This window comes from Chrysochloris asiatica, unplaced genomic scaffold (assembly GCF_000296735.1).
Source record: "Chrysochloris asiatica unplaced genomic scaffold, ChrAsi1.0 scaffold00265, whole genome shotgun sequence".
In the NCBI taxonomy this organism is placed as follows: domain Eukaryota; kingdom Metazoa; phylum Chordata; class Mammalia; order Afrosoricida; family Chrysochloridae; genus Chrysochloris; species Chrysochloris asiatica.
In genome coordinates, this window is record NW_006408783.1 from 3,168,742 (window position 1) to 3,196,273 (window position 27,532).

A 27,532-nucleotide genomic window follows, 5' to 3' on the forward strand; every position below is an offset into this window, starting at 1 on the left:
TAGAAGAATTGATGCTTTTGAATTGTGATGTTGGATGAGAATACTAAAAGTGCCATGGGCTGCCAAAAGAACCAATAGATCTGTTTTGGAAGAAGTGCAGCCAGAGTGCTCCTTGGAGACCAAGATGGCTAAACTTTGTCTCTCATACTTTGGGCATATTGTCAGGAGAGAACAGTCGCTGGAGCAGGATATCATGCTTGGTAAGATGGAAGATCAGAGAAAAAGAGGAAGACCCCCCAACGAGATGGATTGACCAGGTGGCAGCATCGATGGACTCCAGTGTGGCAGCGGTAGTGAGGTTGGCCCAGGATCGGACATTGTTTCATTTTGCTGTGCATGGGTTCGCTATGAGTCGGTTCCGACTCGATGGCACCTGACAACAACAACAGAGTTCATACATGTAGGGGTTTATTCCAAATATGTGTTTAAGCATGTCTCTGCAATTGGTGGGGTGGGTGGCTACAGACAAGTTGTCTCAATTATATATTTGTCTTAGCCTCGTTGTTGTTGTTAAGTGATTTTGAGTTGATTCTGGCTCATAGCAACCCTGTATGGGGTTTCCAAGGAGTGGCTGGTGGATTTGAACCACCAACTTTTCCACTCAAACTATTCTTGTGGTCTAGCATATTACGCTGCAGCACCACACAAGGACTCCTTAGTCTCACTGTGGTGGTGGTGGTGGTTGGTGGTTACATGCCATGGAGTCAGTTCCAACTCATAGCGACCCTGTATAGATAGGGTTTCGGAGGCTGTAAATCTTTATGGGAGCAGAAAGCCTCATCTTTCTACCACAGAATAGCTAGTAAGTTTCGAACTGCTGACCTTAAGGTTAGCAGCCCGACTCGTAACCACTATGCTACCAGAGCTCCTTTTAGTCTAATTAGGATGCTTTTGAAAAAAGGTTCAATCCAAACTGGCTTCTGAGAGGATCTGCCGAACCAGTTAAATTTAAAACAGAGAGCTTGGCCCAGAAAGTCATGTGTTTATTTATTATCCCAATAGGGTAATAATCTTGATAGATTTTCTCAAAGGGCAGAGAACAATCATGGGACTTATTATAGAGAAATCTGAAGATAAATAAAAACTGCATTCATAAGAAAAAGGCCAGGAAAGTTGAGCAAAGGAATGCTTTGCACCACAACAATGTACCTGCCCATTCTTTGAAGACAACAAGGCTATGTTAGGAGAACTCTGCTGGGAATCATTACCCCATCTCTGCTACAGTCCTGATCTTGCCCCTTCAGATTCTCTCTGTTCTCCAAACTCAAAGAACCTTGAAAAGGAGCACAGTTTGGAGGATACCAAGACTGCGCCTCTGGTGTGGTGTCAAAAGTACAGAATTTAGGGGGGCGTTGGCGAGGAGAGAATGGAAGCACTGCCTTCAGAAGCATATAGAATGAGATGAAGGATGAGCAAGAGCTTCAAATTTTGATTTTTAAAAACTTTTCATTGTGAATTGAGTGAGTTTACACAGCAGATCATCAGTTTTCATTTCAATGGTTGCAATCCCCTCCATGTACCATAAGTTATCCCGTTTTCTAGGTAAACACTGTCCTTTCAACCTTGAATGGTTGACCACCTCACTAGCCATGCTGCCGCCATTTTCACCTGTCTACTGCTTGGCTGAAAATTGAGCCACGGGGGTGAGTTGAGGCCCAGACCTGAGGGTTATAATTTTGAGCTTTAGTCTATATTTTCTTCCACTCTATCCAAGACCTTCTAATAGGATCCTTTCAGACCAGTTGGTATTGGCAGTTGGGCACCAGCTAGTGTTTCTGGCTTTAGGATCAAAGAGACTGATGTTTACATGTTCCATTAAGTCCATTAGGTTAATTCATTCCAATCTCATTTTTTTAAATAATATTTTTGTTTAATAAAGGTATCTATGATTCTTCAGCAATACTTCTGACTTTCCCTCATATACAAAGATCAGGGGGATGTTTGGCTGGGTTGAGATAATCGGGTGTCTACCCAAAGAATAAAGAGCAGAAAGACAAACCATTGCTAAACAAAATGAAGACATTTCCTAGAATTTGTTTGCCCAAATGTGAATTATATTAAGAAGGATAATCACTTTTCTTCCATATGTCCTTATTTTTCCTATTTTCTCCACTACTCTGTATCTTTTCTCTCGCTCCTTTCTTGTCTTCAACTATTCATCGCTGATGGTTCATAGGCTGGCAGGGGTACCTGGTGGTGCCATGAGCAATGACAGCCTGAGTAGGTTGCTTTAGGGCTGAGAAGATCACCACTGAGCTGTGCTTGTGATCTGTTGCATGTCTTCAAACATGTCATGAAACCATGAGATCACCAAATACACATCTCAGATCCAATATGGACCACCTGAAAGAGTGGTGCCCAACAACAGTGTCTTGAGAAATTGAATTTTGCATTTCATTTAGTTTTAACTACGTTAAGCTTAAACAGGCTCATGGGGTTGGTGGTTAGTGAATCGAACTACACAGGTCTATGAAGTGAGAGTAATTATGCTACTTCAAGAGAGGGTTTTCTTGTCTACCAACACTGAGTCAGGATCACCAGAACGCCTCAGCACTAGAGAAAATGCTCAGCACCATGTTTACGCAAACTGCACACAACTAGATAGAGGCACTCTTTCCTGTCAGTATGACCTAGAAGTACTCAACCACGGCAACCGAATATTCTGCAATACTGTCCAAAGATAACCAACCATCTGCCATCCACTTGGTCCCGACTCATGACAACCCCATGGTGTCAAGGCAGAAGTCTGCTCTATAAGGTTTTCAATGGCTGGTCTTTGGGGTGGCAAGTTGCCAGGTCTTTCTTTCGAGGCACCTCAGGCTAGACCAGCCTTTTCAGTTAGTAACCGAGAGTACTGACTGTACCACCCAGGGGTGGTCTTCCAACTAAAATGTCTATTTCCCATTAAGAAAATAAAACCTAAAGTGCAGTTCAAATCTAATTCTTGACGCAAATTGGTACATCTACCACAACTTAGCTCCAAACTGGGTCATTTTTATAACAATCTCACTTGTTACTCAAAACAAGACAGGAATTAACCTGGATCTTCAACGTCATTTACCTTGCTGGTAAAAACCACAATTCAGTCTCTCTACTACAGCTCAGGTGGTTTTTTTGGGTTCGATTTTAGAGGTATCTTTAAGCTCTGTCTTGGATGGATTGCACAGTTCGTGCTTGTCCTTCCTGTCTTAAATCCCCCATGTTCATACAAGGTGACAGTCGAAATCATTACCATTTAGCACCCATGGAAAGTTTCCTAATTTTATTTTGTAACTGTCTTTCAATTATCATAAACGCTGCATGTATTCTTTAATGTTTGTTAAAATGAAAAGATAAATTCAATGCCACATCTAAAGCAGTAAAACTGAAGGTAAACTATACTTCCCAGTTCCTCTGAGAACTGTGACTCTGCATTCTGTACAGGTGGGGAAAGTTATCTCAGGACCCGTCTCTGTGGTTTGAGGAGCAGACTGCGAAGGTTCAAATTCCAGCTCTACTGCTGGGATTTATGAAACCTTAGGCAATTTACGTGCCTAAGCCTCTCTCCATGCCAGCTACCTCACATAAACATGGGGGAACTACATTAGGTAACATATGTAAAAGCACTTAAAACAATGCCAAATACATAGTAGAACATTTTAAAATTCTTAGTTATTATAGCCATCATTAGAGATTTATAAAAGTGGTATTTGAAGTCAGCATTTTTATGTCTTTAAAGTTAGTTATGAAGATAGTTGTATATACAAATCTTCAATTATGGGTGGAAGCATTACCAGAAGAAAAAGCACCAAGAGACAAACATTTCCTGCAGGGGACATCTCCCACTCAAGGGGCTTAAGGGTATTTTTTATTGATCTTCAGATGTCAGCTCATGGACAGTCACAATGCCCAGCACTTCCATTACCTCACTGGTTCTGAAAGCGACACGATAGTTGAACTGTGACCCTTCTTTCTCCTTAGCATCTTCCACTTTCTCTCTCCGGATGCTGATGGCCACAGGGCCAAGGTTTTCATCTATTCCAAAGTAGTTTTGGTGATCTATAAAAGAAGAAAACGATTGCATAAAAAGAAAAGAAAGAGACACAGAGCAAGGATGGAGACGTTTTTAGCTTTTTACATCAAATCCCTAAAGAAATACCCTAAGAATCTAATACACAAATGCATACCATATGAATTTAATTTCCCAAAGTATGTTTAATATGCAAACACAGCAGATCAATATTTCTGGTTTCCAAATCAAGTGTGCTCTTACATTTCAATAATCCTTCTTTTCTCATTCTACTTTTCACTAGTTAAGCAACAGCAGAAGCCCTCTCAAAATTATAATTCTAGTATCAGAGGAATCACATCATTGGAAAAAGTATGTTGCCTTTCTTCCACAATATCAAATGAAGGTCACACGTACTTGCCACACATTACCGAAAACAGCTCTCCTTCATCTAGACAATCACCTTCTTTGACTGAATGAGAATACCAGGGGTGATCTAACTAGGCACGTAGACCAGCCATATCAATACTGGCACTCAATGGAGTAGCAAAAAACCCCCACTTGTTACCATGTCACTAAAGTAAGTAAGTGTGAAGAAAAATTCAGCTACAGAAAGAAAACACATGTGCAGTAATTAAATTGCTGAGGTCAAATTACGTCTCTTAGTACTATAAAATAGTTTTAATGTTATCAGCTCATTATTTTCTTCATATCTATCATTGGTTCTAAAGCCAGACAACCTCAATGTAGGAGTAGACCTTTGTGGCCTCCCTGTTCATCTAACACAGGGGTTTTCTCTTGAGAATATGCTATGTAAAGGGCAATCATTAGTCTTCACTCATATAAAAAGCAATTGCTAGAGGACCCTAAGACCATCAAGGGTGAAGAACATGAGCGGAATTTGGGACCCTATCCAGAGAACTAGCGACACAACAGAGATGGAGGCAGAGATGAGGACATGGAAGGAGCAGTTGAGGACTCTAGACTTATGGAAAGAGAAAGGCTGTGTGCTGGTGGCCAGGAGGCAGGCTTTCAGAATGTGCCCTTTGGTTGTTAAAATGATTATGTATTCCTGAGTGTTTTGGTGTACACATACCACGCCCCCCGCAAAAAAAGAGAAAAAAGAAAAAGAAAAAAAAACACAGAGGGAATAGAAGCAAATACTATTATTATGATGATACACGGAGGGGACTGTAATCATTGCAAAGAAAGGAAATACGATAGAATTAAGTGTAAAACCAATGTTCTCCCATGTAAATTATCATTCAATTCACAGTAAAAACTTAAAAAGAAAAACAAAACAATTGCTGTTGAGTCCATACCAGCTGGCAGTAATCCCATGTGTGTCAGGTAGCAGTTGGCTCTACAGGGACATCAGCAACTAGCTCTTCAGAAGTACACTGCCAGGTCTTTCTTCTCAGGAATCCCTGCGCAGACTCAAGCCTCCAATTTTCCAGTTAGGAGTCGTGCACACTAACTTATGGACTTAATACCACTTAGGGACTCCCTTTCATGCATACAATTAACAATTATGTGCCTACTATGTACTAAGGAGCTCTGGTAGCGTAGTGGTTACAAATCGGGCTGCGAACCGCAAGGTCAGCAGTTTGAAACTACCAGCTGCTCTACAGGAGAAAAATGAGGCTTTCTGCTCCCATAAAGATTTACAGCCTCGGAAACCCTGTTCAGGGTTGCTATGAGTCAACGGCACTTAACAACAAACAACATGTACCAGGCAATGAGCTCTGGTAGCATAGTGGTTACGAGTTGGGCTGCTAACCTCCAAGTCAGCAGTTCGAAACTACCAGCTGTTCCACAGGAGAAAGATTTACAGGCTCAGAAACTGTATACAGGGTTGCTATGAGTCAGAACTGACTACATGGCACACTGCCACTACCACCGACTCCACCACCACCACCACGTGCCAGCCACCACCATGTGCCAGCCACTGTTCTGAGCAGTGGGAACACAGGGTAAGCCATGCAGAAAAAACTCTACCCTCACGACGCTAATATTCCAAGCTTGAACTCTTTCATGGATGGGAAGCTCGCTACTCTGGATTGCTGGTCAAGGTTCCGTGTTCTGGAGCTCTGCTAAAAGCAGTTAAACAGTGCTTCATGGCAGTGTGCAAACTTTTAAAGTTTTGTCTTCTAAAACGACTCAAACTGACACAAAACTGAAGATGTGATTCAATATATGAAAAATAGGGGCAGCAGTTACCCAAACGCTTATTAATACATCTTAAAACAACATCTGCTTATTTTTAGCAGCCTCAGCACACCAATAATTCAGGCAGAGCAGGTGGTAAACTACAACCCCAGGTGCTACTAATTTATTTCCTAATGAACTACTGCTGGGTCAGTTCTCGGAGGTCTCTACTTCTAAAATCCATTTTTCTAGGCTGTATGCAAGACTTCACATCGATCACTTTTGAATGTCACCTTCTTAGCTTGGTTCAGTCTTTTCTGATCTTGATTTTTCATTTAAAAGCAACAAAATATATTGCACATTTATAAAGGTGAAAGAAACCCACAGGTATCCCGAAGGTTTTTGCTATACTAAGATTTTCTGCCACAAAAATGTCTGAAGGGATAAGAAATGCTTTTCAGAAATAGGATGAAGTCCATGAAGAAAAGGAGCAAATACACAAATCCAAGAAAACACTATTCACAAGCACTGTAGGATAAGCACTGGACTACTCACCTCAAGGTCAGCAGCTCAAACTCATCAGCTGCTCCTTGGAAACCCTATACAGGGTTGCTACGAGGTATAAGGAACTCTACAGCACTTGACAACAACAAAAATGAATATTGACTAGAATTTGAAAAGGCAAATAATTGTCCTTCTTAATTGCTTCCAACAAAATGAGATGAACTCTGGCATCATTTCTTTCGAGAGCAGGTGATAACTAGTAGAGTAAGAAAAGTACTTTAAAGGGTGGAAAAGTCAACTATTGAGTTACTATCGTTCTGAATTTACCAAAAGGAAACAAGCTTCTACAAAGTCGTTTGAACCACAAGGTCGGAGGTTCAAGCCCACCAGCTGCTCCTCAGAAGCCCTATACAGGGTCGCTATGGGTCGGAATCAACTTGACAACAAAAACAACGAGTATATTGACCGTTACAAACTTGTGTAGATACCGCCAGTAAAGCAAAACATGCATTTAAAGTTCTGAGTTTGGGAAAAGGCAACCCAGAAGCAGTTATTTGTGGCTTTAGTCAACATAATAAAAAACAGTTAAAAATATTTAATAAACACTCATCTGTCCATTTGCTGTACTTTGTTGGCTTATGTTAAAGCTATGTGCTCTGTGATGCTAGAAGCTAGGCCGCCGGTATTATACACACCAGCAGACTCACCCAGGGTGGACAGGTTTCAGCTGAGATTCCAGACTAACACAAAGTCGGAAGGAAGCGAGGTGGACTACTTCTGAATGTTTAGTCACTGAAACCATTACCAATAGCAACAGAACATTGTCAGCTTACTACCAGAAGATGAGCCCCTCAGGTTGGAAGGCACTCCAAGTACGGCTGGGGAAGAGCTGCCTCGTCAAAGTAAAGTTAACCATAATGATGTGGACGGGGCTAAACTTTCTGGAACTTCATTTGCTGATGAGGCAAAACTCAAAATGAAGAAAAACAGTTACATACATCATTAAAAATTAGAGCATGGAAGGTACAAACTATGGATCTAGGAAAATTGGAAGTTGTCAAAAGTGACATGGAATGCATAATGACCAACATTGTAGGCATTAGTGAGCTAAAATGTACAGGTATTGGCCGTTAAGAATCAGACAAGCTTACTATGCTAGAATGACAAGTTGAAGAAACATGGTAACACATTCAACATCAAAAAGAACATTGCAAGGTCTATTTTGAAATACAAAGCTGTCTGAGATAGAATAGTATTCACATGACTACAAGAAAGACCATTTAATGCGACTATTATTCAAATATGGTGGTGGTTATGTGCCGTGGAGTCGGTTCTGACTCAGAACGACCCTGTACAGGGTTTCCCAGGCTGTAAATCTTTACAGGAGCAGAAAGCCTCATCTTTCTCCCATGGAACAGCTGGTAGTTTCCAACTACTGACTTCGAGGTTGGCAGCCTAACTCATAACCACTTGCTACCAGAGTTCCTTATTATTCAAATATACACAACATCAATCAAAGCCAGTGATGATAAAATTAAAGAAGGCTACCAACTTCTTCGGTTCCTGGTCAGTTATAATGCACTGGAAAACAAGGTCAGTTAGAACCTCAAGGCCAGCAGTTCAAACCCACCATCTGCTTCTTGAGAATGCTATACATGTCAATGGCATATAACAAGAACAATAACATCGCCCAACTTCATCAGTCTGAAATGATCAAACATGCAATCAATACTCAAACATAATTACCAGTGAATGAAATGTGAAGGTTTGAAACAAAGATGGACCAGTAGTTGGAAAATATGACCTTGGTGATAGAAATGATGCTGGGATTGCATGATAGAATTTTTAAGGTCAGAGACCACAGGCTTTGGGGTTGCACCTCAATGTAAAAAAAAAAAAAAAACAACACAAAAAAATCCTCACCACTGGACCAATAAATGACATCCATATAAGTGGAGAAAAGGTTGAAGTTGTCAAAGACTTCATTTTGTTTGGATCAATCATCAACACTCATGGAAGCAGCAGTCAGGAAATCAAACAATGTATTACATTGAGCAAATATGCTGCACAAGGCCTTTTAAAGTGTTGAAGAGCAAAGATGTCAATTTGAGGACTGAGGTGTGCCTGACGCAAGCCCTGGTATTTTCAATGACCTCATATGCGTGCGAAAGTTGGATAGTGAATAAGGAAGACCATAGAAGAATTGATGCATTTGAGTTGTGGTATTGGAGCAGAATACTGAAAGTACCATAGACTGCCAAAAGAACAATTAGATCTGTGTTGGAAGAAGTACAGCCAGAGTACTCCTTGGAAATCTGGATGGCTAGACATCATCTTTCATACTTCGGACATACTTTCAGGAGGAACCAGTCACTGGACAAGGATATCATGTTTAGGAAAGTGGAGGGTCAGAGAAAAAGAGGAAGACCCTCAGAGTGAGATGGACTGGCACAGTGGCAGTATCAACTGCTCAATGGACTCAAGTGTAGCAACGATTGTGAGGTTGGCCCAGAATCAGTCAGTGTTTGGTTCTGTTGTGCACAGTGGTCACTATGAGTCGGTGCCGACTCAAGGGCACCTAACAACAGCAATAGAAGAGATGTAGTCAATTTGATTTTTTTGTGTGTATTGCATCTGGTGAGGTTCATGTGTGTAATTGTCTTTTATATTATATTTTTATATTATATTATTTAAAAATGAATAAGTCATTGATCTTGCAATCCTGGTGTGGCACTGTGGGTTAATATGCTGGACCACAAGGTCAGTTCAAACCACCAGGTCAGCGGTTCAAGCTAACCAACTGCTCCTCAGAAACCCTATACAGGGTTGCTATGAGTTGGAACTGACTGGACAGCACTTAACATCAACATCAGAAGTTGTTGTTGTTAAGTACCGTCGAGTCGATTCTGACCCATAGCGACCCTGTGTAGGGTTTCCAGGGAGCAGCTAGTGAGCTTGAACCGCCGACCTTGCAGTTCAAACGGCTTTGCAGTCTGGCGCATTAACCCACAACGCCACACCAGGACTCCCAACATTGGAAGAGATGGTGGTAAAACTCAGTATCAGTCAAAACAAGACCAGGAGCAGGATGTGGAACAGACCAGCAATTGCTTTTATGCATGCTCAGGGTGAAGCTGAAGAAAATTATAGCAAGTCCATGAGAGCCAAAATATGCCCTTGAACATATCCTATCAGAATTTCGGGACCATCTCAAGAACAGATTTGATGTACTACACACTAATGACCAAAGACCATAACTGTGGACTGACATCAAGAACATCATACAAGAAGAAAGCAAAAGGTCATTAAAAAGGTAATGCAGAAAGAAAAGATCAGAATGTAAGGGAAGCTGCGAGCTGTCTAGTATACCCCGCTGGTGACCACCAGGTCAACTTGTGCGTGGAAGTGGGGGAAATGCAGCAATGAAGACATGGGCTGACTTTGGCCATGTTCATTGACACCTGTAGACCTTGAGATGAGAGAGAGAAGAGGAAGGGCTGGTATTCTGATTGTTGGGGAGACATGTGAACTACTGAGCCCATGGACACTGACCTAGTCCTTGGGTTATAACTATAGTAAAAGGAACTCTGGTAGCATAGTGGGCTACAAGTTGGGCTGCTAACCACAAGTTCAGCAGTTCAAATCTACCAGCCACTCTGTGGGAGAAACATGAAGTTTTCTACTCCCATAAAGATTTACAGTCTTGGAAACTAATACGCAGGGTCACTATGAATCAAAACTGACTCAACAGCATACCATCACCTAATTACAGTGAGCACACAAAAATTATACATTCTAAATTCTGTGATAGCAGTAAGAGGTATGTATCATGAAAGCATTACAAATATCTAGCAAAGAATCAAGAATCCAAAAGAAACGCACTGCTAATGCAACCAAAGCAAATGACAGAAAACCCATCTACTCTACTGAATTATTTTACAAAGCTGAGTTTTCTAATCCACAGCTAAAATGTATCCCCTTGGCTTATTTAGGCTTTTCTTTGCTATCTGTAATGTTTTGTGACTGGAGCTCTGGTAGCGTAGCGGTTACAAATCGGGCTGCGAACTGCAAGATCAGCAGTTCGAAACTACCAGCTGCTCTGCGGGAGAAAGATGAGGCTTTCTGCTCCCGTAAAGATTTACAGCCTCGGAAACCCTATTCAGGTTCGCTATGGGTCAGAACCGACTCGACAGCACTTAACAACAACAACCACTTAACAACAACAACAAATGTAACTCAGGCATATCTTTCTATAGATGTGCTGTGCTATTGAGTTGGTTCCGACCCATAGCAACCTTGTTATCAGAGTTTCAAGGGGTGGCTGGTGAGTTTGAATCACCAACCAACCTTGAGATTCAAATTGACTTTGCAGTCCAGAGCATTAACCCACAGCACTACACCAGGACTCCTTTGATAGATTTAGACCTAGGTATACTTGATGATTTGGAGCTCTAGTTATGTAGTGGTTACGAATTGGGCTGTGAACTGCAAGGTCAGCAGTTCGAAACTACCAGCTGTTCCAAGGGAGAAAGATGAGGCTTTCTGCTCCTGTAAATATTTACAGCCTCGGAAACCCTATACGGGGTCACTATGGGTGAAAATCCCACTTAACAACAACATACTTGATGATTCAGGATATTAATGTAAATGTGGCGCTGTGAGTTAATGCACCAGACTGCAAAGCCGTGTGAACTGTAAGGTTAGTGGTTCAAGTTCACCAGATGCTCCTCGGAAACCCTATACAGGGTCGCTGTGGGTCAGAACCGACTCGACAGCACTTAACAACAACATACTTGATGATTTAGGATACTAATGTAAATGGTATCTTTTTCAAAATTCAAATTTCTAATTTATGTTTGTAATATAAGACTGATTTTCTGTACCATGTATTCAGTGATTACTCATGAAACTGATTAAAATGCTTTTGGATATTTTAAGTGAGCAATCATGGTGTCTGCTAATAATGAGCTTTATTTCTTCCTGTCCAATCCTTAGATCTTTTTTTTCTTTTTTGCTTGACAGTGCAGGCTAGAATCTCTGGTACAATGCTGAGCAGAAAAGGTTTATCCTTAAGCATTATGTTTGTCATAATCCTTGTGTGTGTGTGTGTGTGTGTGTAATATCCTTTATTTAATTACAGGAAGTGCCTTCTGTTCATAGTTCAAGAAATTGTTGTATGTGTGTTTTTTTAATTTTTTATTGTGAATTATGTGATACTTTACATGGGAGAACATCAGTTTTACATTCATCCTATAGAATACAATTTCATTGTTGTGGTTACAAATCCCCTCCATGCATCATCAACCAACCAAAGGGAATACCCTACAAGCCAGCCGCTCCACCCGCCCCCAGGTTGTCAGCACACAGCCCCTCTCCCTCTCTGGGTCTAAAGTCCCCAGCTGCTCCATCTCTCCACATCATCATCTCTGCCTCCATCTCTGGCATCACTGCTTTCTCTGGGTAGGGTCCGGCTCTTCGCTCTTCTTCCTTGATGGTCCCAGGGACCTCCACTCCTACACTGCAAAGTCAATCACTCCCCTCCTTGCTACAAAACATCTCCCTTTACATTTTCAACGCTCACAATCAGTCTTGATAACAATTATTCACTATTGTATCACAAGAGACCTATCCACATTTCCTTTCATCAGCCCCGCCTAGACAGATTGGATACTACTTAGTGGAGATTCTACCTACCTCCATGCCCTCTGGATCTAGGCTCCCTCTTGAAAGCTTGTAAGCCAGCCACTTCTTGCCTTTGTAGCCCCCCGCCCCCCATTTTGGGTAGCCAATGTCCAAGTTGCCCATCCCTGTCTTTTCTGTGTATGGAGGGGGTGGGAATGATCTTTGCTGTAAAGATTTGTTCCCTCTTTTAAGCTACTGCATCCATAGGTGTAGGTCAAGTGTTTTTTGTTGTTGTTGTTTTTTAAATCATGAACCAGTGATTCTTCTGTGAAATTTGAGATGATCATGATTTTTCTCTTTATTGTGTTAATATGGTGATTTTTTTTCTTTTTAACTTATATTAAACTTGTAATTCATAGAACAAAAATATTCAACATATGTACATATACACACATACTTCTCTGTACATGTAAACATGCGTATGCGTGCATATACAAATTTTTGATATTTGGTTTAGGATGTTTATATTTATTTATGAAATATATTAGTGTTCAAAGTTCCTTTCCTAACTAGTACTGATATCAAGGTTGTGCTGTACTCATAATAGTAACTGGAAGGTGTTTCCTAAGTTTCTTGTTTCCACAAAGTCTGAGTAAGATCAATTTTCTTTTTCCCTTCAGTCTTTATAAGAAATCGCAGGGGAAGCCTTCTAGATTGGCAACGCCATCTGAGTCTGAATAAGAGGTGTTTTCATATTGGATTCAACGTCATTGTTACATATAACACTATTCATATATCCCAGTTCATACTGTGTTCTTTACTTTCCCACTCCCAGGAATGTATCACTTTTTTCAAAGAATACATACAGCATATGTATAGTGGTATCCCCTTCTTCATCCTGTTATGAGCAATTTGAGTTTTCCTTTATTTTGTATCAGTCTTTCTATGATTTTTTGTATGTTTGTAGTTTTTTTTTTTTAATTTCTAAGAACCAACTTTTGGTTTTGTTGACTCTCTGCTTTCTCTTCCATTAAATCTTCATGATGGCCTTCTATTTTGCACATGTCATTTGTTTTCCAGTTTTGAACTGGATACTTTCACTACTGACTTGCATCTTTCTCTGTACCAAGGTCAGCGGCTCGAAACTACCAGCTGCTCCGCGGGAGAAAGATGAGGCTTTCTGCTCCCGTAAAGATTTACACCCTCGGAAACCCTGTACAGGGTCGGAACCAACTCGATGGCACTTAACAACAACAACAGTATATATATTTAAAGTTAGACATTTACATCTAAGCATGGTTTGTGCTGCCTCCTACAAGTTTTGATATATGTTGAATATGTTGAATGTTATTCAAACTAAAATATTTAAATTCCACTGTGATATATATTCTTTGGCTCATATATTGTTTTTCAAACATCTGATGATTTTTACAGCTAACATTTTGTTCTTGCTTTCTAGCGGAATTCTATATATTGGTCAGAAAATGTATCATGTATGATTTCATTCTTTGCAATTTCTTCCAACTTGTTTTATGTCCTAGCACATAGTCTACTGTACTGAGTCATTTGTTAATCAAGTTCAAATTTTCTAGCCTAACTGATATGTCTCTCTGCTTATTCTAACAGTGACGTTTGTGATGATTTTGTTAAGTGCCATTAAGTCGGTTCTGACTCACAGCAACCCTATACAGAGTTGCTGAGGAGCGACTGGTAGGTTTGAACTGCCAACCGTGCTGAGAGCAGTCCAATGCTTACCCTATAGTGCGCCACATCAGGACTTCTCAGTTACTTATGGGGTGGTGGTTGTGTGCTGTGGAGCCGGGTTCGACTCATAGCAATCCTGTGAGGGTTTCTTTAAGGGAGCAGAAAGCCTCAACTTTCTACCATGGAACAGCTGAAGTTTCCAGCTGCTGATTTTTAGGTTAGCAGCCTGACTCTTAACCCATAACCACTACACTAGTAGCGGAGAGAAATCAATGGGAATCAAGTCAGTGAAGTGAATCTATGTAGCGGCAACTTGAACAGAGAGTAATACCACTGAAAAGCAGTTCTGAGTCTTGCTGCTGCCCACTGAGGAGTCGGTTCCGACTTTTATGCAAGTTACACAGAAGGGGTGGCGATGTGCCGTGGAGTCGGTTCTGACTCATAGTGACCCTGCATAGGGCTTCCGACGCTGTAAATCTTTGTTGTTGTTGTTGTTGTTAGGTGCCACAGGAGCAGAAAACCTCCTGAGGAACAGCGGTAGTTTCAAACTACTGATCTTGAAGTTAACAGCCCCACTCGTAACCAGTATGCTACCAGAGCTCTTTAAGTAACTTACGTTGTTAAGTGCCAACGAGTTGGTTCTGACCCATAGTGACCCTGTAGAGGGTTTCTGAGGATGGGCTGGTAAGCTTGAGTCGGCAACTTCCAGTACATTAACGCATCACACCAGGACTCCTAAGTTACTCATTGTTGTTAAGTGCTGTTGAGTTGGTTCCAACCCATAGCAACCCTGTATATGGTTTCTGAGGAGCAGCTGGTGAGCTTGAACTGCTGATCTCGCAGTTCAAACAGCTCTGCAGTCTGGCGCATTAAGCCACATAAATATTGGAACTCCAAGTTACTCATGTTGTTGTTATGTACCGTGGAGTAGGTTTCGACTCACAGCAATCCTGCAACAAGGTTTCCGAGGCTGTAAATCTTTACAGGAGCAGAAAGCCTCATCTTTCTCCCATAGAACAGCTGGTAGTTTCAAACTGCTGACCCTGAGATTAGCAGCCCAATTCGTAACCACTACGCTACCAGAGCTCCTTCAAGTTTACTCACAGAGGTATTAAAATCTTCAATTACTATTATAGATTTGATTATTTCTTCTATTAATTCTATCAGTTTTGGTTTTACATATTTTGCAGCTACGTTATGTAGCAATACAATCATCATTATGAAATGTCTTTATCTCTTAATGCTGCATCTTGCCTTAAAGTCTCATCCTGCCTTGAAGTCTACTTTATATTAGACTTATGGGGTTAGGGTTGAACTGTTATGTTGGGAACCTGAGCTATGTGTGTGTGAATATGTTGTTGTTAAGTGCCGTCAAGTAGGTTCCAACCCACAGTGACCCTGTACAGGGTTTCTGAGGCTGTAAATCTTTATGGGAGCAGAATGCCTCATCTTTCTCCCATGGAGCGGCTGGTAGTTTCAAACTGCTGATCTTAAAGTTTGCAGCCCGATTCATAACCACTACGCTACCAGAGCTCCTTGTGTGTGTGTATATAGATGCACATATACATATACATACACCCATATACATGTATATACATACACTATATACATGCATGCACACATATACACATACACACGTATATACATATATATGCATACACACATAGATGTACATACATGCATATACACCTATATACACACACATACATCTATATATATAAACAAGTCCACTGCCACTAAATCAAAGCCAACTCAGCCTCAGAGAAAAGCTGCCCAACTGGGTTTCCAAGGCAGAAGCTGACTGCCAAATCCTTCCTCTATGGAGCAGCTGGTAGGTTTGAATTGCCGACCTTTTCATTAACCGAAGATGATCACCAGCCGTTCCTCAAAAACCCTAGACAGGGTCGTTACGAGTCAGAACAGACTCAACAGCACTTAACAGCAATGACAACCACCACCACTTTGGGATGGTTACACAACTTTTCTTAACTTCAGTATACTCCCCTGTGAAATGTAATGTATCATAATCATCTGGAACCTGGGAGTGGCATTATACTGAAAAGCAGGTATGCTACTAAGAGAAAAACAAAAAGAAATGCACATTAAAAAAAAATGCAGTATTATGAGACATTTTGATTTTGAGTTTAACAATGTTGTTGTGGTGGTTAAGTGCGGTCAGTTTATTCCTAACTCATAGCGACCCAGTATAGGGTTGCTGAGAAGCAGCTTGTGGATTTGAAAAGTCAAACCACTGACCTTTTAGTTCACAGTCTAGTGCTTACCTTCTAGTGCCACACCAAGAGTCTAAAGAATACATAAAGCTACCTAAATGTTTTTCTGAAGAAATCAAATTCTTCTGCTTAATAATGTAACCTGCATTCTAGCTTTCAAAAAGGGTAGCGCCACATTCCATGACAATGTGAACACGCAGTGTCACCTCCCAAAGCTTTCAGAAGGGAAAATGTTAACTCTTTCAAAAGCTATTCTGAATCTCTTCCATGAAATCTCAGCTTGTTAATCTACATTACAAGAACCCATTCCCATTGGTGAGAAGAGGACAATGAGAAAGCCTTAATCAGAAACTATGCATGTAGACCTTCACCCACTCAAAGCTTTTCTTTATTCCCAAGAGCAGATGATTTCCATAAAATTGCTTCAAGGGTAATCAAATAAAATCTTTCCAAGCCACTGGGAAAGGATGGTTAAGAAACTGAGATAGCAACCACGTATCATGCAAAACAATAGGACAATTTTTTTTTTTTTTTTTTTTTAATCATTCATCCTTAACAAGACTCCAGTGTTGAATACATAGTTTCAGGGACTCTCTGCATTGTATTCTGGATGTTCAATAAAAGAACAAAGTAAGATTCTGGCCTGGAAGAGCAAAATAAAAATTGAGCCACATGGGACCCTAGACTGTTTCTGTTGTTGAGTATCATCAAGTGGGTTCCAACCCATAGTGACCCTGTGTAGGGTTTCTGAGGAGTGGCTGGTGAGCTTGAACCACCAACCTTGCGGTTCACACCGACTTTGCAGTCCAGCGTATTAACCCACATCAGGACTAGGTACTGCAATGTCTTAGAAGGCAGATTTATTTGGTTCATCACTATTGGACTGAAGAGATAAGGATCAAAGCTCTGAAAGCCCCTTGCAGTCAGATATGATTCAAATGACTAATCAAAGGTGAAAGCGCCAAGTGGGTGAAAGCATCCTAGATAAGATACATACTAAAGATACAGGCAACTTTGATGTGTGCCCACTGGCCTTGATTAATGTGCTCTGCAGAGAGTGTAATTCTCCATAAAGTGCAGTTTAAAGCCTGTTTTTTCAATAGCCGGAAGATCATTTAATTGTCTGCTCCCTGCAGATCTTGGTTATATCCGTCTGCAGTTGGCTGCTATCTACCTGCAATGTATCTTCTCTCTTTTCCCTCCAAACAATTGTACATCTGCATTTTGATTCACCTTCCCTTTTCATACATTCCATGAGTTATAGAGAAAAAATTTAAAAGGAGACAATAAATGAGTGAATAAAACAACTGAGCTGGCTTTTTGCAGAAGATGAGAACATTAATTATTGTTGTTAAGTGCTGTCGAGTTGGTTCTGACTGACAGCAACCCTGTTTGGGGTTTCCAAGGAGTAGCTGGGGAGCTTGAACTGCTGACCTTGCGGTTCAAACCAACAGGGCACTGCAGTCCTCCAGAGCATTCACCCACAAAGACACCATCTGATACCCTCACAGAACTCCAAACAGCCTGCTAACATTTCATGGTTTAAATGACTGGATTTGTCTTGATGGATTAAAAGATGTATTTTCCTTTGGGCAAATTTTTACCTAAACCTGCAAGCCCTGAGGCACTATAATAACAATAACATGAAGCGCTGTTGCTGTGTGGTTGTTATGTGCCACAGGGTTGTCTCCTCAGACTCACAGTGACCCTGTATAGGGTTTCCAAGGAGCAGTTGGTGGGTTCAAAGTGCTGCCCTTGTAGCTCGCAGTCCAGCGTTGACTCTACAGTGCCACATCAGTACTCCAACATTAAACATACATTACATAAATTAACTCATTTTGTCTCCTAACTATAAAGGGGTACTACGATTACTGTTCCTAGTTTGCAGGTAATGAATCTGAAACAAAGACTTGCCCAAGGTCCCAACAGTGACCTAACACAATAGAGTTAGATGCAAACCTACATATTTAGCATCTAGAAACCCTGTGATATAAAGCAACTCAAGGGTGAATACATTCATGTTAAAGTTCAAATTACAATAATCAAAAAATACATAGTAAAATGCATATAACTTAAAGAAGTAACCAGTGTGTCCTGAACATAAAGACTATCTCGAAAGCCACTTTTAAGGAAACTAGAATACAAAACAGAAGACTCTGGAGCAGTAAAATGACCCATCAAACATCCTCTTTAATAATCCTTAATTTTGAATCATTTTGCTAAAAGAATGGGAAGGAGGAAGAAACCATTAGCAGAGGTGTAAGAACACAGGCAGGTGCAGGCCCTTGATAGTGAGGACAGCTATCCAGCCCTTGAGCTACTCCCATGATCCACTGCAGATTGAAACATCGTGATCCACCCATACACAATGATTTCACTGAATGGTTTTTGGATGCAGATTGCCAGACCTAGTCCATCTTAGTCTACAAAATCTGCAAAAACGTATCCAGCATTATGGCAACATGAAACCCTCCACGGGTGGTCATGAGATTCATCTGCCAAGAACAGAACCCAGGTCTTTCTGCATGGGAAGTGAGGATTCTACCAGTAAATTACCAGTGCCTCCCAATTTACTAACGAGTTCTGGTTGCGCAGTGGTTACAAATCAGGCTGTGAACCTCAAGATCAGCAGTTTGAAACTACCAGCGGTTCTGCGGGAGAAAGATGAGGCTTTCTGCTCCCGTAAAGATTTATAGCCTCGGGAACCCTGTACAGGGTTGCTATGAGTCGGAATTCTGACTCCACAGCACATAACCACCACCACCACCACCCCACAATTCACTATAAAAGCAGCAAAATGCCAGCAAGCTTTCTTAGATTAAAAATCACCTCAGCCAGCTCTACAGATGTATGAAACTGCTAATTCCTCTTCCTTGAGAATTAATAAGGCATTAGTTCCACTCCCTAAATAAAAGGCTGAAAAGACTTATTGACCCTTTGGCCCCCAAAGTCTTTTCAGGCTTGAAATAGCACACAATCCTTGACAAGTTTCCAAAATGCTGTAATGAGTGGAAATGTAACCATGCATTACAGCATGCATTCAAGACAGAAAGCCCAAGTGTGTTCCTGCCAGCCACATGGACCAGATGCAATGATATCAGCGGACGCGGAATCTCGTGTGCAGCTGGGCTACTCCTTCCCTCCCAGCTCAATGAAAGCTCTGTTCACTGAGGGGTTACTACCCAGGCAGAGAGCTTCAGAACCTCTCCACTGAGGAAGGAATCTGTGTCTTAGAATAGTGCTATTGTTAGATCGCATGCTGTTCACCCACATGTATTTAGCAGTGTCCGACTCCCCATTTCTTTTCTTCCGAGACTGTATATAATCAGGGGGAAAAGCCACCAGGAATGAAACTGAAAGCAAATGCAGTCAGGCCTCCATATGTACTGACTGAGTTTCATTTGATATGTAAAGGTATACCCCTGCCTACAGCTGTCACATTAGTGAAATTGTAGTGAATGTGTTTAGAATGGGTGGCAGACTACCAGACACTTTTCCCTAGGGCCCACTCTGCCATATGGTTCTCTTTACATCTTTTAACCATTAAAATAAAGGACTACCATTTCAATACTGTACCCCTGATAAGGACAATCGTTTCTTTATAGAGTGAAAAGACTTACACAAATGTATTTAAGAAACACTTGGGTGGTTCATGCTATGTGAAGGACACTGTTCTAAGGCCCTGATTAAAAAACAAAAGCCAGTGCCACCCAGTCAATCCAATCACTTCGTGGCCCTAGAGGACAGAGGCGAACTGCTGAACTGCTTGCTCCGTGAGGTTTCCGAGGTTGTAAATCTTTCCTGAACCTGACTGTCACACCTTTCTCCCATACAGCAGTTGCTGTTAGTAGTCTAATGCTTAATCCACTGTACTACCAGGACTCCTTAAACCCTTAAGTTATAGAAGCTATTTATTACAGTGAAGCCTGCCAACTCTGGTACCTGTGGAAGGTGGAAGCCAGTCAGAGAAGAAAAACTCAAACACTTTCCACTGCTCACTGCTGTCCAATCAATTTCGATTCACAGAGACCCTAACAGAGTGTGACAGAAAAGTGGGGTGTTGTTGTATGCTGTTAAAGGTAGAAAACCTATGAGACCCAGAAATACAAAGCAGACCTTTCGAGTTCCAACTCTTGCAGGCTTCACTGTATTCATTATCTTCATTTGAGAGCTATTAATACAAAGAGGCCCGAGGACTTGAAGCCAGCTTGGGATGTGGACCTCAAGTATGGCTTCAGACTTTGTGCTTTCAACATCCATGATGCGGTCTCTCCTGCCATTCACGGGTCTCCGGTCACCAAGCATTGGTGTCCAACTCTAACTAAGATGATGGGCACTTCTGCACACTGGCAAAAATCTAACTCTCAGCAAGAAAAATAGCGACTTAGTAACATAAGGAGACAGGTAAGGAGAAAATGCACAAATTCTATAAGAATCTTTTAATTTGTTCATTGAGCAGGTTCACAAACAAAATGTTATTCTTCACTTAAAAGACTAAGGAATGACAAAAAATACCACTGTAGAAAAGTGTGAGTTTACATACAGAAAGCAACAGAAATTGTAAAAGAAGGCTTGGACAGAAAAGAAGCTTTACAAAGAATAGTTGGACATGTTTTAGAGCCCCAAGAAGAATTTATTCTCACTTAACCTGCCTGAGTCTTCAAATGGTACAGGGGGCACAAGGTCAAGTTGGACAAAAACAAGGGAAGGGGCCTTCAAAGATGAAGAGTAGGCATTTTGATGTAGAAACTGACCTTGGGAGGGTCAGTTCTACATCATGAGATGGACATGACTTTCCTTGGAGACTCATTCTACTGGGAAGCAGCTAAATATTTGTTTGTAGAAATTTCCTTTAAAAAAAATCCAAACTATCCACACTCCACACGAATGAAGTTAAGTTGCCAAGACCTTCATATGCTGATGGGGCACAACTCAAAATGAGGAGAAACAGCTGTAAACACCTATTAATAAGCAAAACATGGAATCTATGATGCATGAATCCAAGAAATTGGAAGTTGTCAAAAATAAAAAGGACTATCCTAGGCACTCAGTAAGCTCAAATGGGCTAGTGTGGGCCATTTTTAATCTGACAAGTATACGGTTTACTTCCTCCTTCCCATTCTTGTAGCAAATTCAAGAGGAATGGTGTTACATTCACCATCAACAAGAACATTTCAGGATCTATCTAAAGTACAACACTGTCTGTGATAGGATAATAACTTTATGCCTACAAGAAAAATGAGTTAATACCATTAATATTCAAATTGACACACCAATCACTAAAGCCACTGATGAAACTGAAGAATTCTACCAACTTCTTCAGTCACAAATTGACCAAACCTGTAATTAAGGTGTGTTGATAATTACTGGTTACTGAAATGTGAAGGTTAGAAACAAACCTATAAGAAGGACTGGTAGTTGGGAAATATGACCTTGGTGATAGAAATGATTCTGGAGATCACATGATAGAATTGTGTAAGACTAAATGACTTATTCATTGTAAATACATTTTTAAACAACATGAAAGATGACTGACTATACTCACCAGATGGAATACACATAAATCAAACTAACGTCATCTGAGGGAAGAGACAATGAAAAACTCAACATCATCAGCCAAAACAAGGCCGGGGGCCAACTGTGAAACAGACCATCAATTGCTCATACGCAAATTCAGGTTGAAGATGAAGAAAATTAAAACAAGCCCATGATAACCAAAATATGACCTGAGTACATCCCACCTGACTTTAGAGACCATCTCCTGACTGATTTGATGCATTAGACACTAATGACTTAAGACCAGAAGAGTTATGGGATGATATCTAGAAATCAAAAGGTCATTAAAATGACAAGACAGAAAAAAAAAAAAAAAAAAGACCAACATGGATGTCAGTTGAGATTGTGAAATAAGACAGAAAAAACAAAACAAAACAAAACAAAAAAACCTAGGTGTCAGTACAGATTGTGAAATTTGCTCTTCAGCACAGAAATAAATGCTAAAACAAATGGAAGAAATGAAAAGGTAAGAGAGTTGAATAGAAAACATCAAAAGGCAGCTCAAGATGACAAAGCCAAGAATTATAATGAAATGTGCCAAGACCTGGCAGGAAGAATACACTCAGCATTTCTCAAGCTGGAAGAACTGAAGAAAAAATTCAAGCCTCGACTTGCGATATTGAAGAATTCTATGAAATAAAGCACTGGACCACAAGGTCAGTTAGAACCACAAGATCGTCGGTTCAAACACACCAGTTGCTCCTTAGAAACCCTATACAGAATTGCTATGGGTTCGAATTGAATTGACAGGACTTACCAACAGCAACAACAATGAACAAAATAGTGAATAATGCAGAAAGGTTCAAAAGAAGATGGAAGGAATACTCAGAGTCATTGTACCAAAAAGAAATGGACAATGTTCAAACATTTTAAGAGGCAGCATATGATCAAGAACTGATGAGCTGAAAGAAGTATACTAAAGGCATTGACAAAGAACAAGACTCTAGGAACTAATGGAATACAAATCGAAATCTTTCAACAAACTGATGGCAGCATTGGAGGCACTCACTTACCTATGCCAAGAAGTCTGGAAAACAGTTACCTGGCCAACTGATAGAAGACATCCATATGTATCCCCATTCTAAAGAGAAGTGACTCAATGGAATGTGACTATCATACAATATCATTAATATCACATGCAAGTAAAGTTTTGATTAAGATATTTCAAAAATGGCTTGAAGAGTACATGGACAGGGAACTACCATAGGTTCAAGTCAGATGAAATTTAGGGCATGGGATGGGGGCTTTCATTGCTGATGTCAGATGGATCTTGGCTGAAAGCAGAGAATATCAAAAAGATGTCTACTTGTGCTTTATTGACTTTGCAAAGGCTTTCAACTGTGAGGATCATAAAAAGTTATGGATAACAATGTGCAGAATGGGTATTCCAGAACACTTAATTGTGCTCATGAGGAACCTGTACATAGACCAAGAGGCAATTGTTTGAACAGAACAAGGGGAAACCAAGTGGTTTAAAGTCAGAAAAGATGTGCACCAGGGTTGCATTCTTTTACCATATTTGTTCAAACTGCATTCTGAGCAAATAATCTGAGAAGCTGGATTATATGAAGAATGTGGCAACAGGATTGGAAGAAGACTCATTAACAACCTGCAATACAAGATACAACCTTGCTTGCTGAAAATGAAAAGGACTTGAAATGCTTATTGATGAAGATCAAAGATCACAGCCTTCAATATGAGCTGCACCTCAATGCAAAGAAAACAAAAATCCTTATAACTACACCAGTGAGAAACATCATGCTAAATGGAGAAAAGATTGATGTTATCAAATACTTCATTTTGCCTGGATCCATTATCAACACTCATGGAAACGTTAAAAAAAATAAAATAAAAAAAAAATCATATGACATATTACATTAGGCAATCTATAAAGTTTTCAAGAGCAAAGATACCAGTTTGAGGGCTAATGTGTGCCTGATACAAGCCAAGGTATTTTCAGTATTCTCATATGCAGGTGAAAAGGAAGACTTAAAAGAATTGTTACATGTGAGTCCATTGTTGGAGAAGAAAACTATTAAGTACCACGGATTGCAAGAAAGATAAACAAATCTATGTTGAAGGAAGTTTAGCCAGACTAGCGAGGCTTTGTCTTTCATACTTCAGGCTCCTTGTCAGAAGGAACCAGTTCCTAGGGAAGGACATTATGCTTGGTAAAGTAGAGGGTCAGCACAAAAGAGGAAGTCCGCCCCAGTGAGATGGACTGACAAACTGTGGTAGCAGCAATACCTTCCGGCATAACAACAATGTTGAAGATGGTGCAGGAGTGGGCAGTGTTCAGTTCTGTTGTACATAGGGTCATTATGAGTCGGAAGTGACTCGATGGCATCTAACGATGACAACAATAATGTAGTAAAAATACCCAGAGCAATCAACTACTGTGTGTGCACAAAGAGGCCGTGCATAATCAAAATGTAGTCACTTCCATTCTACTTCAAAAGGAGCTCTGGTAGCATAGTGCTTACAAGTTGGACTGCTAACCTCAAGGTTAGCAGTTTGAAATTACCAGCTGTTCTAAGGGAGAAAGATGAGGCTTTCTATTCCCGTAAAGATTTACATCCTCGGAAACCCTATGTGGGGTCTTTATGAGTCAGAACCAATTCCATAGCACACCAAGGTCACCACAACCAAAGGTAGGAAATTGGGGATTTCTAAAGAGGGAGCCCTGGTGTGGTGCTGCAGGATGAAGCGTTAGGCAGCAAGATCAGTTTGAACTCTAAGGTCAGTGGTTCAAATCTACCAGTCACTCCTCAGAAACCCTATACAGGGTCGCTATGGGTCAGAACAGTAACAACAAGAACAAAGAGGGACTCGACTGGCTGCTGTGACGGGATCATGACAGAGAACAAGTGCAAGTGACCAGGGGTGGCCATGCTGTATTTCGAACGTGAACCCACACAAAGCACACCATTCCAATTGGCTCTAATGATCAATGGAAGCTGACTCTTTCACCTTATGAAGATGATCACACACACACACACACACACACACACACACACACACACACGTAAGTATTCCCGCCTCTCCCTTACCTTTCCCATAGAAGAACTTGCGGTAATAGTAGGCCCCGAGGTCAATGTGTTCGATGATGTAACGCTTCACTTTCTCCCTGTGAATCGGCTGGTTCTCTCTGGGCACCTCCAAAACTGACACTCCGGCATTTGTACAGTGAGAGCTGAGAGATGATTCAAAAGAACAGCCTTCCCCGGCACTGAAGGACGAGGAGTTGGCTCTAGAAAGAGCAATCCTTCTGTCGCCTTCCCCTCCTATCTCGTTTCTAAAGTATGGACAACTCAGCACGAGCTCATTACTCTTGCCATCACCTTCGTCGACATCCAAGTTCTCTTTTGAGTTGAGGTCCTCCTTGCTCCCAAGAGGGGACTCACAGGTGCCCGCCTGGCCTGCTGGTATCTGAGTCTGGGAGGCTGCCGAAGCGCCAGTAGTTATGTTTTTTCTTTTTCCCACATTAGCCCTGATCACCATGGCTTCATTGATATTAAACAAAATGCTCTGGACGTCATAATGTGCAAAACATCGCTGACAATGCCAAGGGCGAACACCCCTTTCGAGACGACTGTCCTCCAGGTCAGACGTGAATTTGAAAGTTTCATGTTCACTTTTCACAGTTCGCAGCTTTCGGAAAAGGGACGTCTCCACTGACTCCGACTTTAGCCTCCTTTTGAACGGCTTGTCTTGGTCTCTCCCCATTAGGAGGGCGCTGTCCATGTAGTCTAATCCTGAGATGCGGACAAACTCTCCTCTAGAAATCTGTGCTGCTGCATGAAGGCTGGGGGAAACGGCAGGATCACAGGGGAAGAACTCAGGAAATCCAAAAGGGACCATCGCTTTGTGGTCATAATTTTCTACTCGGTATCCTCTAAGCATAGCAAAAAAGTTTTCACCAGATAAACCCTGTCTGTCGATTGAAGATGTGCTTCCGTACTCTCTGTGGAGGGCTGCCCCGGTGTTGGGGTTCACTGCATTTTGGTCTAAGACGTCTTCAGCGTCAATGTCACTTATGGTGACATCACTATTACTTCTCTGTCGTATGGGGTGAAGTCCTCTTTGAGGAGAATGCACGAAGATGTCTCCGATGGTATACTTGGCCTCCACGAATTCCAGATCAATCTGATCCAACTGCTGTCCATGACTCGGGCCACCCTGTCCATTCTGTAAGATGGATGTGACGCTTTCATAACTGGCTTGCGAACGGCTCTCCCACAGTCCCTTGCAGGCTAGCTCCTTGGAGCAATCCTTTTTAGGAGGCCATTCGGACACTCTTGCTCTCACACCCATTTTGGGCACCGCTGGGGTCCCATTGGGTGGACCACTACTCTCGTTTGAATTTGAGGCATTTAAAAAAGTAGGAGGTCCCATGTTACCATTAATGGCTTTAAATTTCCGAGCAAAATAGTCATCAGATTGCATGATTCTGGGAGGATCCATAAACTTTGAAGGGGCTCTCAGCTTGTGCTTCTCATCTTGTGACTGCCTTGGGTCACTCATGTTTACTGAGGCAAGAGGCTCCAAGTTTCACAAAAAGTCTAGTATAATTCTAATCACATTGTTATTTACAATGTGATATTAAGTGCAGATATACTGAAGACTTATAGCTGTTAGGAGCCCTGGTGATGCAGTGGTTAAGCGCTCAGTTGCTAAGCAAACATTCAGTAGTTCAAGCCCACCAGTTGCTCCGCAGAAGAAACATGTGACAGTCTGGCTCTGTACAGGCTACAGCCTTAGAAATCCCATAGGGGCAGGTCTACTGTAGTTTCCTGTAGGGTTGCTATGAGTCAGAAGTAACTCAATAGCAATGAATTTGGTTTTGGCCTATGGTTGTGCTTCCTCTCTTGTTAACCAAAAGCAAACAACATCCTCAGTATACGATTTCTCCAAAAACCAACTTGCTTCTCAGTTATTGTAATAAGTTTGTGCTCTTCAGGTCTTTTCAAAAGCATTCCTTAAGTCATTTGGCCATGAAGATTTCCTTTACCTGAATTGAGACAGAAAAGAGTCATTAGAAATTTATAGAGCTTGAAACATTCTACAGTATGGCTTCCTCTCCGTTTCACCCACTTTTGTTCACTTCCAGTTTCCCCTAAAGTATTATGAAGTTTCCTATGTCTACACTTTTGATCATACTTATCCCTTCTCTTTGGAACACTCACCTGCCTTCCTTCTCTACCTGGCTGGCTAGGATGCACACCACAGAATCAAGCATCTCCAAGAAACGTTCTCGGTACATTGTCCATCCTCACCCCACATCTGAATATAGAATGCTTCCTCTATGTTTCCATAGTATCCGTGTGTACATCAATCACAGCATTTTTCATTACATGGTAAGGACTGGTTTACTGCTCAATCTACGCTCACTAGCTGTCTCTGGGCTTCTGTGCTAAGTCAGAAAGAATGAATGCCTTTCATCTGTGTACCAATGTTATCGATTAATGTAGCCTGGCTCAAAGTCAGTACAGGCAATATTGTAATTCACACATTCATTAGAAGAGTGGCGCAAGAGTCAAGTCGTATGTTTGAGTATTCCTATTATAATTTCTTTCAAAATAATTTGAAACACAAAATGCTCAGGAGCAAATAATAAGAACCAACACTAGGCATTAATATGTGAAGATTCAAAAATCAAACAGGAGCTTTGAGTGGGTAAGACTCTTGAAGAAATTGGTGTCTGAATGATAAGAACTTTCAAGTTAATTATGCCACTAGTAACTTGCCAAATATATGCAGTAATTTTTTTTTTTTTTTT

The 27,532-nt window shown here is 41.1% G+C and overlaps 1 protein-coding gene across 1 annotated transcript in view; it reads right to left on the bottom strand.

The window, feature by feature from the left end:
• Nucleotides 1-26,277, bottom strand: part of SIPA1L2 (signal-induced proliferation-associated 1 like 2) — a 148,671-nt gene extending 122,394 nt beyond the window's left edge. Inside the window, exons 1-2 of the mRNA XM_006874168.1 lie at nucleotides 24,804-26,277; nucleotides 3,905-4,038 (exon numbers count right to left, since the gene is read on the bottom strand). Of these exons, the coding sequence (XP_006874230.1) occupies nucleotides 3,905-4,038; nucleotides 24,804-26,277 (1,608 nt within the window). The remainder of the gene's footprint in view (nucleotides 1-3,904; nucleotides 4,039-24,803) is intronic.
• Nucleotides 26,278-27,532: the final 1,255 nt, after the last annotated feature.